This window comes from Colius striatus, chromosome 4 (assembly GCF_028858725.1).
Source record: "Colius striatus isolate bColStr4 chromosome 4, bColStr4.1.hap1, whole genome shotgun sequence".
NCBI lineage: Eukaryota > Metazoa > Chordata > Aves > Coliiformes > Coliidae > Colius > Colius striatus.
The window spans coordinates 61,833,460-61,846,207 of record NC_084762.1 but is presented as its reverse complement, the minus strand read 5'-3'; the positions used below and the strand labels follow the sequence as shown (position 1 = coordinate 61,846,207).

At 40.8% G+C, this 12,748-nt stretch overlaps 1 protein-coding gene across 1 annotated transcript in view; it reads left to right on the top strand.

The window, feature by feature from the left end:
* CPA6 (carboxypeptidase A6) overlaps window positions 1–12,748 on the top strand; it is an 84,491-nt gene that overhangs the window by 54,986 nt on the left and 16,757 nt on the right. Inside the window, exons 5-6 of the mRNA XM_061995627.1 lie at window positions 841–942; window positions 1,728–1,832. Coding sequence (XP_061851611.1) covers window positions 841–942; window positions 1,728–1,832 — 207 coding nt within the window. The remainder of the gene's footprint in view (window positions 1–840; window positions 943–1,727; window positions 1,833–12,748) is intronic.

Here is a 12,748-nt window from a genome sequence, read left to right as displayed (position 1 = left end):
AAATGTTTCTTCTTCAAAAATAGGAACCTTGTTGAAAATATATATATAAAAATAATATTTTTATTCAAAGTTTACCTTTACATGTACCTGTCTTTGACAGCTTCTGAAACTGAGTGTTTTAAAGTAGGTCTTTGATGGAATAAGAGATTTCAGTGAGTGATTAGTCTCATTGAGTCATTTAAGCAAGCAATATGAGCAAATGCTTAAGTATTTGCACAAGAGGCCCAAAGACTTAAAAGCACTTAGACACAAATTCATGTATAAGGGATACTATCTTGGATGATAGTTGAGTAAATAATTTCTATTCATTTCAGTGTGCTCACATGTATGGTTTCAGTCTGCACCAAAACAAAGGCTGAGCAATGAGAGTGCTGCACCTCAGTGAGATCTGGTGCCTCTGAAACAAATACTGCAGGTAGCATTGAATCCTGCAGGTCAGTCTGTTTGCTATTGTATATCCTGGTAGGCAAACTCAGGAACCTTCTTGCTTCATTCCATGACATTTAGCAGGAATGGTGGATTGGCCCCATCTCCTGATTTTCAATGGACAGCTAATGCATTCCAGTAATATCCAACAATAAAATGGAAACAAAAAGCCCATGGGACTGAAGGCTACAGCCAACCTCTGGCAATAGAGTTGTGAGAGCCCACTAATACTTCAAATGTGAAAACAAAAACAAAACAACAAAAAAAAAAGACAAAAATAAAAAAGACAAAAATAAATCTACAGGAAAATCCAAAAACATACAGAGGAGTGAGTGCTGAGATGAATAAATGTGTTACAGTTGCTCCCCATAAAATGCAAAGATTTAACTAACAGTTTTATTTTTGTATTTGCAGATCCAGGATTGGATGCATCATCTGAATAAAAGTCATTCAGATCTCGTTCACATGTTCTCTGTTGGAAAATCCTATGAAGGGAGACCTCTCTTTGTACTCAAGGTAAGGATTAAATAGTCAGTTAATTGGGCTGAAATCTGGAATTAGGGACAGACACTTTGTTACTTATTTGATACAGTGTACACCAGAGATGCAGGTTAATTGTGTTTCCTAAGGATGAGTTGCTCAGATCCAAGTATCTCTCTGAATGTCATTTTTAATGAAAAAAAAACCTTGGAAAACTAAAAGCCAAATACTATTTACTTGGCTTGGATATGCATGGAGATAGATTACAGGATGAGTTAAATTAGCAAAATTTGAATTTAAGGGACTTGGAAAGCTTTGTGTTTAAAGATAACTTGCAAAGCAGGTAGGCTGGAGAGGGATCCCAAAGGACTCTGGAGCACTTCTCAGCACATGCCACATGTGCTTCCTCTTTAGCTACTGATCAGGGGCTATGTGGTCTCAATTCACATTAATAGGATCTCAAAGGGAGTAAGCAAGACACACAAAAACTATTAATTTCATCTGCTGTTGGAGAGTTCCAAAAATTTGATTCTGCATGAGGCTATTCCTGTAGTGTTGTTTTTCCTTACTCTGCTCTATAAGACGTTTAAAGATCTCATTCCTCATAAGAGAGGAACTGAGATCTCACTTTTCTTGTATTTTTTTCCCACAGATCAGATTATCTTATGTGTCATTATCTTGGAAAAACCCTTAAAAACAACATATTTGCGTTACTTTATACAAGAAAATTCAAAATGGTTTAGTGTTTTTAATATTCTATTATGGTGTTTCACTAATGTCATGAGATCTATTGATATTTCTATGAATATTCACACTTGAAGTTAGGTAAAAGATCAAGGCCCTACAAGAAAGCTGTCTGGATAGACTGTGGGATTCATGCAAGAGAGTGGATCGGCCCTGCCTTTTGCCAGTGGTTCGTGAAAGAAGTAAGTGTTTAATGATTTACAGTCATGCAATTCCTTCAGTTCAACAAACATTGAGGTTTTGCTATAACTGATCTAACGTATTATTAATAAGAAAAATAAATAGCTATTATACTGTTTGAGTTTTTTTATTTGTAGAACACTTCAGTGCTTAATAAACAAAGCTGATAATGACAGCCAGACAGAGCCAGGCACGGGACAAAAGTATGCTGGACACATATTGGCAGAGCTATGAAATAGGATTTTAATTCCAAGCTATAAAATTGTGAAGATCATAATTCTGGTAATGATCCAGCTAAAGCACTGTCAGTGTGTAGTGCTTCAGATCACTTCAGCAATATCTTTGCTTTAAGGACTTAGAATCCTAAGACAGACATTTCTCTCTTGTGTAATTCCATAGGAATAGAAAGCTAAAATCATAGAATAGAATCACCTTCTCTGGAGCTTTCCAAAACCCACCTGGATGCATTCCTGAGTGACCTGATCTAGGTGGACCTGCTTTAGCAGGGGAGTTGAACTAGGTGAGCTTTAGAGATCCCTTCCAACCCCTACCATTCTACGATTCTATGATTTAATTATTTAGGTTGGAAAAGACCCTTAAGATTATCAAGTCCAACCATTCACCTAGCATTGCCATGTTTACCACTAAACTGTGTCCTTAAGCACAACATCCACTTGTCTTTTAAATATTTCCAGGTATATGTCTCAGTCACTTCCCTGGGCAGCCTGTTCTAATGCTTGACAACCCTTTCAAGGAAGAAGGTTTTCCTAATATCCTCTCTAAACCTCCCCTGATGCATCTTGAGGCCTGTTTCTCTTGTCTTACCACTTGTTTCTTGGCAGAAGAGACTGATCCCCACCTCACTACAGCCTTCTTTCAGGTAGTTGTAGAGAGCACTAAGGTTTCTCCTCAGCTTCCTTTTCTCCAGGCTGAACAACACCAATCCTCTTAAAGGCTCAAGGTGAGGCCTCACCAGTGCCAAAGTACAGAGTGACAATCGCTTCCCTGGTCCCAATGGCCATACTATTTCTGATACAAGCCAGGATGCCACTGGCCAGCTGGGCACACTGCTGGCTCACGTTAAGCTGGCTGTCAGCCAGCACTTCAGTGTCCTTTTCCACTGGGCAGCTCTCCAGCCTCTCTTTCCCAGGCGTTGTATGGGGTCACTATGGCTCAAGTGCAGGACCTGGCACCCCATTGTTCCAGGCTGTCCAGGTCCCTTTGAAGAGCCTTCCTCTCTTCAAGTAGATGAACACCCAGCTTGGTGTCACTTGCAAACCTACTGAGGGTGCACTTGATCCCCTCATCCAGATCACTGATAAAGATGTTAAACAGAACTGTCCTCAGCACTGAGCCCTGGGGAATGCCCACCAACTGCATTTAACTCCATTGCCCATCACACTCTGGGCCTGGCCATCCAGATAGTTTTTTATCCAGCTTTTGCCCTCATTCTTATCCATTAACACTCAACCTTATCATCACCATCATCAAGCTCTAGACAATCAAAACACTTCCTAACATATCAGGCTACCCCACTGCCTCTCCTTCCCTGCCCTTCCCTTCCAAAGAGTTTATAGCCTCCATTCCAAAATGGAGGCCTGTGGCCAGTGGAGTTCCACAGGGATTGGTTCTGGGGCCAGTCGTGTTCAACGTTTTCATCGACAACCTGGATGAGGGGACAGAGTGTACCCTCAGCAAGTTGGCTGATGACACCAAACTGGGAGGACTGGCTGATTCCGCAGAAGGCTGTGCTGCCATTCAGCGGGATCTCGACCAGCTTTAGAGTTGGGCAGAGAGGAACCTCATGAGGTTCAACAAGGACAAGTGCAGAGTCCTGCATCTGGGAAGGAGCAACCCCATGCACTAGTACAGGCTGGGAGTCTAACTGCTGAAGAGCAGCTCTGCAGAGAGAGACCTGGGAGTCCTGATTGATAATAAGCTAAATATGAGCCAGCAATGTGCCCTCATGGCCAAGAAGGCCAATGGCATCCTGGGATGCATCAAGAAGAGTGTGGCCAGCAGGTCGAGGGAGGTTCTTCTCCCTCTCTACTCTGCCCTGGTGAGGCCTCATCTGGAGTCCTGTGTCCAGTTCTGGGCTCCTCAGCTCAGGAGGGACAGGGAAGTGCTGGAGGGAGTCCAGCGCAGGGCCACCAAGATGATCAGGCGTATGGAACATCTTTCATATGAGGAAAAGCTGCTGGAACTGGGGCTGTTTAGTCTGGAGAAAAGGAGATTGAGGGGAGATCTTATTAACATTTATAAATATCTAAAGGGTGGGTGTCAGGGAATCGGGACATCCCTTTTTTCTATAGTAGCTAGCAACAGGACAAGGGGTAATGGGATGAAGCTGGAACACAAAAAGTTCCACTTAAATATAAGAAAAAACTATTTCACTGTGAGGGTGAGGGAGCCCTGGCACAGGCTGCCCAGAGGGGTTGTGGAGTCTCCTTCCTTGGAGGTCTTCAAGACCCGCCTGGACATGTTACTATGCGACCTGATCTAGGTGAACCTGCTTCTGCAGGGGGGTTGGACTAGATGATCTCTAAAGGTCCCTTCCAACCCCTACCATTCTGTGATTCTGTGAAAGTTCAGTGTGCAATGATGGTGTGTCTTCTTTTTAAAACTCAGTGTAAAGATGAACAAACTTACTATTTCTGATCAGCTTCCCTACCCAGGAGAACAGACTGGAGGAAGGAAGGAAGGAAGGAAGGAAGGAAGGAAGGAAGGAAGGAAGGAAGGAAGGAAGGAAGGAAGGAAGGAAGGAAGGAAGGAAGGAAGGAAGGTGTCTGGGACAGACAGGCACCAGTGAGAAAACCTATTGGTCAAGTACATCTTTTTTACCAAGATATTGCCATGAAGCACTACAAAATGGCAGCAAGGTTTCTCTGTAGAGCCTATGGCAGAACATAGGCTGTGTATGTGTATTTAAAAACCTTCTGGTTGTTATTTGAGGTCCTAGGAGAGTAGCTTGCTAGTAAGACTGTTTTGCCAGCTGTTAAAAGCATTTTCTTAGATTAAAGAAAGCTTTCACAAAGTTCCTTGAGACTAAAAGAATATAACACCTTTGTCTGCCCATCTGAGTCATGCGTTGCTTTTGCTAACAAATGACATATTTTCTTCTTTCCTTAGAGCAGTACTTCAATCCATTAAAGCTACTATCATCAGAATAAGAATACATTATGCTCACAATCTCCATAATTACTGGGAGAGGAGACACAAGATTGTTAGATTGTTTGGTTTAGGATATTGCTTTTCTCATGAAATGAATTAGACATTTTTAGTAATAACTCTGAGAAAACTGAAGGTCTCTCTGTGTTTCAAACTGCAATTCTCTTTTGCTGGCAAACTCCTCCCTTAAGCATCTCCACAGCCCATCAGCCCACTTTCCATCCTCCCTGGCGCTTATGGGCAGTTCTGAGAAAGGGCAGTCAGCTTGGAAACAGATTTTTCCTGGCGCGTTGTGGACTCTGAGGAATAGCACTACAAGCCCATTGATTTAAGGCAAGCAGAAGGAAATGCTGGATTTATGTGATGTTAGCTTCTTTTCTAGTAGGAACAGTATACAAGCATCCCTTTACTGTTCAGGCAATCTGAAACATTTTATTGAGCTGTCCCTTCATCCTGCGATCTCTGTCATTTTTTTTTTGAAGTATCCATACTCTGATGTACAACTAGGCATTTCAGGAGTAAGTTGCATGTTAGAAAACAACCTCTATATATGAATGTCATTTAACATTCAAGCTCAAGACTGGGTGCTGCAAACTTGACCAGATATTCACTCCCAGCTTGGGAACCCAAGCTATTTTGCCTGCACCTCTGGTAGCAGCACAGAAATGCAAAACAGACTAAGGCAAAACAGACTTGGGAAGTGAGGATGTGGGTCTAGAGCCTGGGAATGCAAGAGGCTACCTACTACACAGGCTTGTTCTGTCTTAGGGCAAATATCAATAGAGAAAAAGAACAGATGAAGTAGAGGAAAAGGGAGAAACATATGGGAGTTAAAGATTTAAAAGAGAAAGAGAATGCACAGGAAAGAGTTTTGTACTACATGATAATATAATTGAAAGTACGAAACCAACCTACTTACTTTCTGAAACAAACAAAACTAGAGTGAAGACTATTGTTTGGTTTGGGAGTTTGTTTTTTATGGGGTTTTTTATTATAACGTGTTCCAGCATGAGCTGCAGCCTTGGCTCTGCGTTCCATAGCTCTAGTGTTAATAACGTTGCTATTTGCTTCTATGGAAAGCAGCCTTGAATACCTGCAGTCTCTCAGCTAATCACATGTTGTACCAGAGTGAGCAATACTGGTGGCCTCTGACAAACCCTACCTCATGGTCATTGAATTTCAGGTCAAGAATGGTGATGTCCTGCACACACGGGGTCAAAGTTTCAGATACCAGATAGTGAGCCACAGTGAGGCATCTGCACCTATATTGCAGTAGAGTACCAGTCAGGTTATGGTGGAATCCCACCAACTGCAAGCCTTGCTCAACTGGAAAAGGACATAAAAAAAGGCTCTGTCAGTGGAAATAATAGAGACCTGTGGTGGAGCAGGAAAGCAAGAGGAATTGTAAAAGGAAAGTAAAGTGGTGACATGGGGGCTACTTAAGGCACCCTGCAAAGATAAATAAATCTAATGTAACCCAGAATTTGTGTCCACAGCAAAAGATTAAGGAGAAAAAAAAGGAAAAAAAGGTTTGGTAGCTTAGATTTTTGTAAAGACTAAATGGAATCCCATCACACATTAAAGGGGATTTGTAAATGTTACAGACTGGAAAGAAAGGGACTCTACTACATCTCATTACTTTGTAGAAAGCAGTAGGCTTCAGAACAAAATTTGTTTGTCAGACATAAAATGTATTTACCCCAAATTAAATAAGCCTCATAGAAACAAAGAAGCAAAACCTATAGACTTTTTTCAAAAGTTCAATTATATATCCATTAAATAAGAACATTTGACTTCTATTCACTGGGTGTGCAATCATGAGAGGAGAAGCAGAATTCAGATATCAAGTTATCCAGACCTCAAATTTAGGATTTTACCATTGTTTTTAAAATCTGAAATAGAGTTCACAGGCTGCTATTAAATATAACATCAAAAGTAGATTGTGTTTCAGTTTTAGTGGAAGCAGATGAGGATTCCCATTACATCTGGTTTGACTTTCTTCCCCCTAATAAATGCTGCCATTTGATCTATGTCGATGATGTATACCCTTGAAATGTCATTCATATAACAGATTCAGAAAACAACATGCAAGAGGTGTGTCTTTAAGATGCCCTATTCTTTGTTCCTGATGCAGGTATTTGTGTTTTAAATATCAACATTAGAAAATTCAAGAAATGTAAATAAAAATTTTCAAGAAGCGAGTACTGATTATAATTGTTCTGGACAAAATGTTCTCAGAATCCAATGGCAACTGTAAAGGAAATATCTGTCGAGATCCAGCACATCTCCCTAAGGGAGTGGCCTTGTCAGGGCCTCAGATGAAGGAGCAAATAGTCTCACACTTTGGAAATGCAGTAAGCTCCACCATTACTTTCTTCTCCCATCTTCAAAAGTGGGCTTCTTTAGGAATAAAAAGGAAAACTAACATAGCTTGCCTGGATTCAGTATATCTGCATCTCAAATGTGAACTGTGGCATGCTCTTCCATAGACTCCCTAGGCTCTTAGATTTTTTAAATGTTTAAATCTTGAAGACTTTCCTCAAAACAATATTATAATTCTGTGAATCTGGGTCAGCTTACAATGCATTGCACATAGTCACTTTTCTTTAATGTGAGACTGTTGTGAAGGGGTTTTTTCCTGCATGAGGAGTGCTACAGTCTGCTGCTTCTGGGACAGAACCTAGCCAATATCTAAGGTCTCTGCTGAAAAAGAATGTTCAGAACTACTTCTGAGCTTTCTGGATTTGATCAAGGTGACTTGTGAAGTTTGGCTCAGGCATTGACCTTGCTAGACTACCCATGAATGTTCCCTCACCTTTATCCCCAGGCATGCTGAAAGGAGCTGTATAGTAAAAGAATCCAAATCCTTACCTCTGAAGCCCTGTTTATCCTGCAGCACAACATCGTCTCTTAAAGATGGGCCATAATAACTGTCTCATCTCAGAAGAATCCCAAATCTGAAAAGAATATCAATATGCTCTGTGTACTTAATTTTGTGAGATGCATGGCTGAAAGTCCAAATTATGAAACGTGGGTCTTCTATGATCCTGATTCTGTGAGTTCCCAAATTATTCAAGATGATGTGTTTGTGCTTCATTGTGCATCCAGGGAGCAGACAGGAAATCCCAGACCAAGAAGTTAAAGGCTAGGAGTAGGATTTTTATTTACTTGTTTTTAATTGCTGATATTTATATTGATTCTTGCCAGAATCAGGCCTGAATTGCATCTTTCCACTCCATAATAATGAGCTGAGACACACAGACTGTCCAAGATGCAAAATGGCAGTACTTTCCTCCACTATTCTAAGCTTGAGACTGATTTATGAGTCACCTTATGGGATGCATATGGGATGCATACTGCCAATTAGCCAGTTGTTAGGCTTGTGAAGCAGGCCCCAGAGACCAGTCTTTGCCTAGATTTTTGCAGGGTTTAAGACCTTAGATTCTTCCTTAGGAATGTTTATGAAGTGCTTGACTGTAAAGGATACCTGAAATAACAGCACATACACAGAAGTGAAAAAGGACAACAGTGCCATCAGAAACAAGCCCAAGCAGGAGGCCCAGACACCATCAGTGTTAAAAAGAGTTGGCTCTTCTTCTGTGCTGTGCAGGCCGTGTGGTCAGAAGGCCATAAAGCTGTAAGTATTCTTACTTTTAAGATCTGATGAAAGCCAGTGTGGTACCACTTATTCTGCTAAACTCCATAGACTAGGTCCTGATGGACAAAACATCTGCAATAGGCTACATCAACAGTCAGAGCAGCACTCAGTCATTCATTCCAAATCTCAGGTCCACACTGTCAGGAAAACAAATTCACATTCTGGATCACTTCTGGGTCTTGCTGAGCTCCACCAAAACTGGTAATCCTTTAGAAGGCAGAAAATTTATTTTCCCTTGCTAGCCATAACTACTAGAGCCTCAAAATACTGGCTGATTATGAAGTTCAGATTCCAGTTTTTCATTCCAGTTTTAAGTCTGATCTTAGTGGTAAGTTATTTGTGTGAAGGAACACACTATTTGTTAAAGATTATACACTTGACCTGTCAGTTGTCAACAAACTTAAATCCTCTGAACAGGTACAGATGAAATGCCATATTCCTACAATCTAGGATTTCAAACTAATATTCATTCAAAGGATGCTTATTACACTTGTATTTAGTTAGTCTTTGAGAAAGTATAGTTAGTTCACCCCCTACAATAGCCGTTCCATCTCCATTTTTTTGAGTTCTCCAAGCAGAAGCTTTGAACCACAGAGGAAAGAAAGCAAAGTCCTGACCGTCTCCCCCTGTGAGCCATACAGTTATGCTAGTCTTGTTCCTTGGGTCAAGCACATCACAGTTCTTAACATGTCTTTGAGTGCTGGCTCTCAGAAAGCTGAAGAGCATTGGAAAACATTTTAAATATTCCAAAGTGACTCAGAGGCATGAAAGGCCAAAACGTACACTGTACTTGTAGCTTTTTTCTTTCACCCTTTACCTGCATATAGTCCTTCTTTACGAAGAGCTTTAAAGTTCTTCAGCTGATGTTGGTTTCATTTGAATTTTTTTGTTGCTCTTTAAAGCATCACATCTTCTCGCTCTATGAAATCTTCCTCTCTGGGTTTCCATCCTGTTCATCAATTTTTAGTTCACTCTTATTTCAAGAAGGCCGTGAGCTTCTGAAATCTGTGTCTTGGCCTCCTGCAGCCTCATTCACAGCTGCCAGTGAGGATGGTACCCTGAAGACTAGGCTTTTTTCACCTTGAAAGGCCAGTCACCTGATGGTAGATCTCTTCACAAATGCTTTGCAGCTGTTTCAGTAAATCCAGTACAATCATTGAAGCTTAATTTTCCTTGTTTGCCAGACTTTATTCTCCCCAGCTGTCTTTTTAGCTGCCTAACCTCAGAAAAAAAAACACAAAACTTCTCTGATTGCTCCTTATATATCCATTATCTGGAGGAAAAAATCCATCTGTTTAATCCTGCAGCATCTATATTTGAAACACTCAGCCTTACTTATCTTTAGCTAACTCATTCTTCTCTGAGCTTCTGCCTGAAACACTACTTGTTTTTTCTCCATCAGAGAGATGACCTCTGCCAGCGTGTTCAGTCAGTACTTCATTCATCAGCCTTTCAACAGCAAGAGGTGCTGGTACAAATGCAGAATCTGTTTTAGCTTCATGATTTTTTTCACTCTCCAAATACTATTCCTGCCATTTGAAGTTTCCATGCAGTAATCACATCTATGAGTGTTTAGTTTCTGCTTCTACTCAACATCCTTCCCTCTGCTCTGCAGCTGGTTCAGTTCTGAATGAGTTCAGTTATTTTGGCAGCCATCTTATATCTCACTTGGCTCTGAGTATCTGCACATCCTTCCAACTGACAACAGAGGTTACTAATGTACACCACTTCTGAGGGGAAAGAAAATAAAGTAGCAGTGAACACTACCAAAACAGTTTCCTGGACTGGGCCCTGAGTTGTGACGGCATGGGATTCTTCATGGATAAAAACTAAGCCAATACCAAGAGATGGAGTGCAGTACCAGGGTATCACCACAACGAGGCATGTGAGGCATTGTTTTAAAAACATCTGTGACAAGCCATTTTTACACTGTGCGATGTACCTCTCTCTTTTGGTCCATGGTGGATTTTCCCAGTTTCTGCTCAACAGTAACACAGTTTAGAGAAGATGCTTTCCTTTGTTGTGACGTCTTCACAATAGCAAAAACCAGTTACAATTGTTTCCAGTTTTCCTGTTCCAAAAGGCTGTTAAGTACTGAATTATTTCTCTTGTGCATTTTCAACTACTCAGCTGCATCCTCCTGCCTACCCATGATCTTAAGAAGGTAAACATCACTTTCATTTTGCTTGCAGTTATTCATTTTTTCACAATGTGAATGCATCTTGATAAAATAAAAGTAGCCCAGCAGCTGTGTTGTGCTGTAGTAGGAATTCTTCAATGACATCTGCTAGTGCAAACTCATATGTAAGTATTAATCACTGGGATGTTCAAATTCTACCTTGTGAAGCCTTTTAAGCTGTTGGGTACATTCTTCTTCAAAGCATGAAGAGAATTCACATCATTGCTCTAAATATTACTTGCCCTAGGAAAGGAATTCTGCTTTGTATTTTAGCAGTTCACTCCCATATGGTGATGCTAAGGAACTAAAGCTCCAGTAAAACTCTTGATATGCAGAAACACTATGGAGCATGAAAAAACACTGTGAAATAAAATTCTATGTTGGATGATTCAGTTGTCCCAGAAATTACAAGCAAGGATTTGCCTCTTAATTGTTTAACTGTGTCTCAACAATTTAATTAAACAATATGTTCAAGTGAGTTCTACCCTGGACAAACTAGGACATTCAAGAATGGATCTTGTTGGGTCTCCATCAACTTGATGGGCATTCATTTCATGCAATTACTAGTAGACAAGTTTGTGTTGCCCCTTTCAAAGCATTCACAGTGCTCCAGACCTTTTCTTTCTCTACTAGGCAGTCCTTGACTTACTTGGGATCTGTGAGGTTTTTTTATGTACCACGTCTCAGAGTGGAACCAAGAAGATATCTCCTATTCCTACTAAAATCTGTGTAACTATGCAGCTTCTTCCCTACAAGACTCTGCATTCACTTCGGTGGGCCCAGCCTTGCACAAACTTCCTGGAACTGCTCTGTGTTTCTCTAACATGTCAATGATGTCGTCATCTCTCTGCCTTGTCACTGCTTCAGCATCTACATTTGCATCCTTAAGTAGCAACATAAGCAAGCCTTTAGGATCCTGCAGGTCCTTCTTTTCACTCTTTCTGTGGGCTCTCTTCTGAGTGTTGCAGAGTAGCTGCAGCATAACTCATCTTTCTCAGTCATTTCTGAAATTCCTCTCATGGGAAATGCCCCCAAAGATGAAGATTTTGCTTGCTGTTAAAAGAAAAATATTGAGAGATAAGTGCAAGCTTCAGCCTTGAAAACATGGCCATTTTTTAAAGCCATTTGGGTTTAGGTACTGAGTTGTATCTTAGCCTTAATAATAGGCTTACCATTTTGCTTGTGATTTGAGTGCCAAAGCAGGACACTATCAGTGAAAGGGCAAATAGAGAGAAAAAGTTGTACTGCTTCCAAGAGACGGAGACAGCTCACTACTAAGTGGCGATAGCAACCTGAATGGCAGATCATAGTGTCACCCTGCTAAACTGTAGGACATACAGACAATAGCAAGACATTGTATCTTGCCACCAGAAAGGATGTTTTAACTGATTCCTTAATAATGGCACTGAAAAGTTAATTATATTTTGTTGCAGTTTCATGCAATTTCTGGCAGAAGAGCAATGGAGTCGATTTCCCATGCTAAAACTGTAACTGGCTAATTCAGTGTGATTGTTTAATTCAAAACCAGAAACAGCAAAAGCTGATTGTTACCTTACATTTAATAATAATTAATTGTGGGACAGCAAATCATTACTAAGCTCAGCTGCAATTTCAGAGTTTCTCTCAACTCTGTCTCCTTGCTTTGTCCTTCTTGGTCAATCCCCTTATTTTGTAATAAAGCCCAACTGCATCCTAAATCCACTTTAAACTCTTGCCTTTTATTGCCTTGGCAGTTTACAGTACAGCTCTTTTGTTCACTTCATCCCCCAAATTAAATTTCCTATGGACCAGATCCTCAGCCAGCCTAAGCTGGCATAGCTCTACCAACAACGACCACTCTGCTGATCCAGATGATCAATCCTCCTCCTATTAATCTTTGGTCCTTACCCCATCTCCCAGGCAGATTGCTTGCA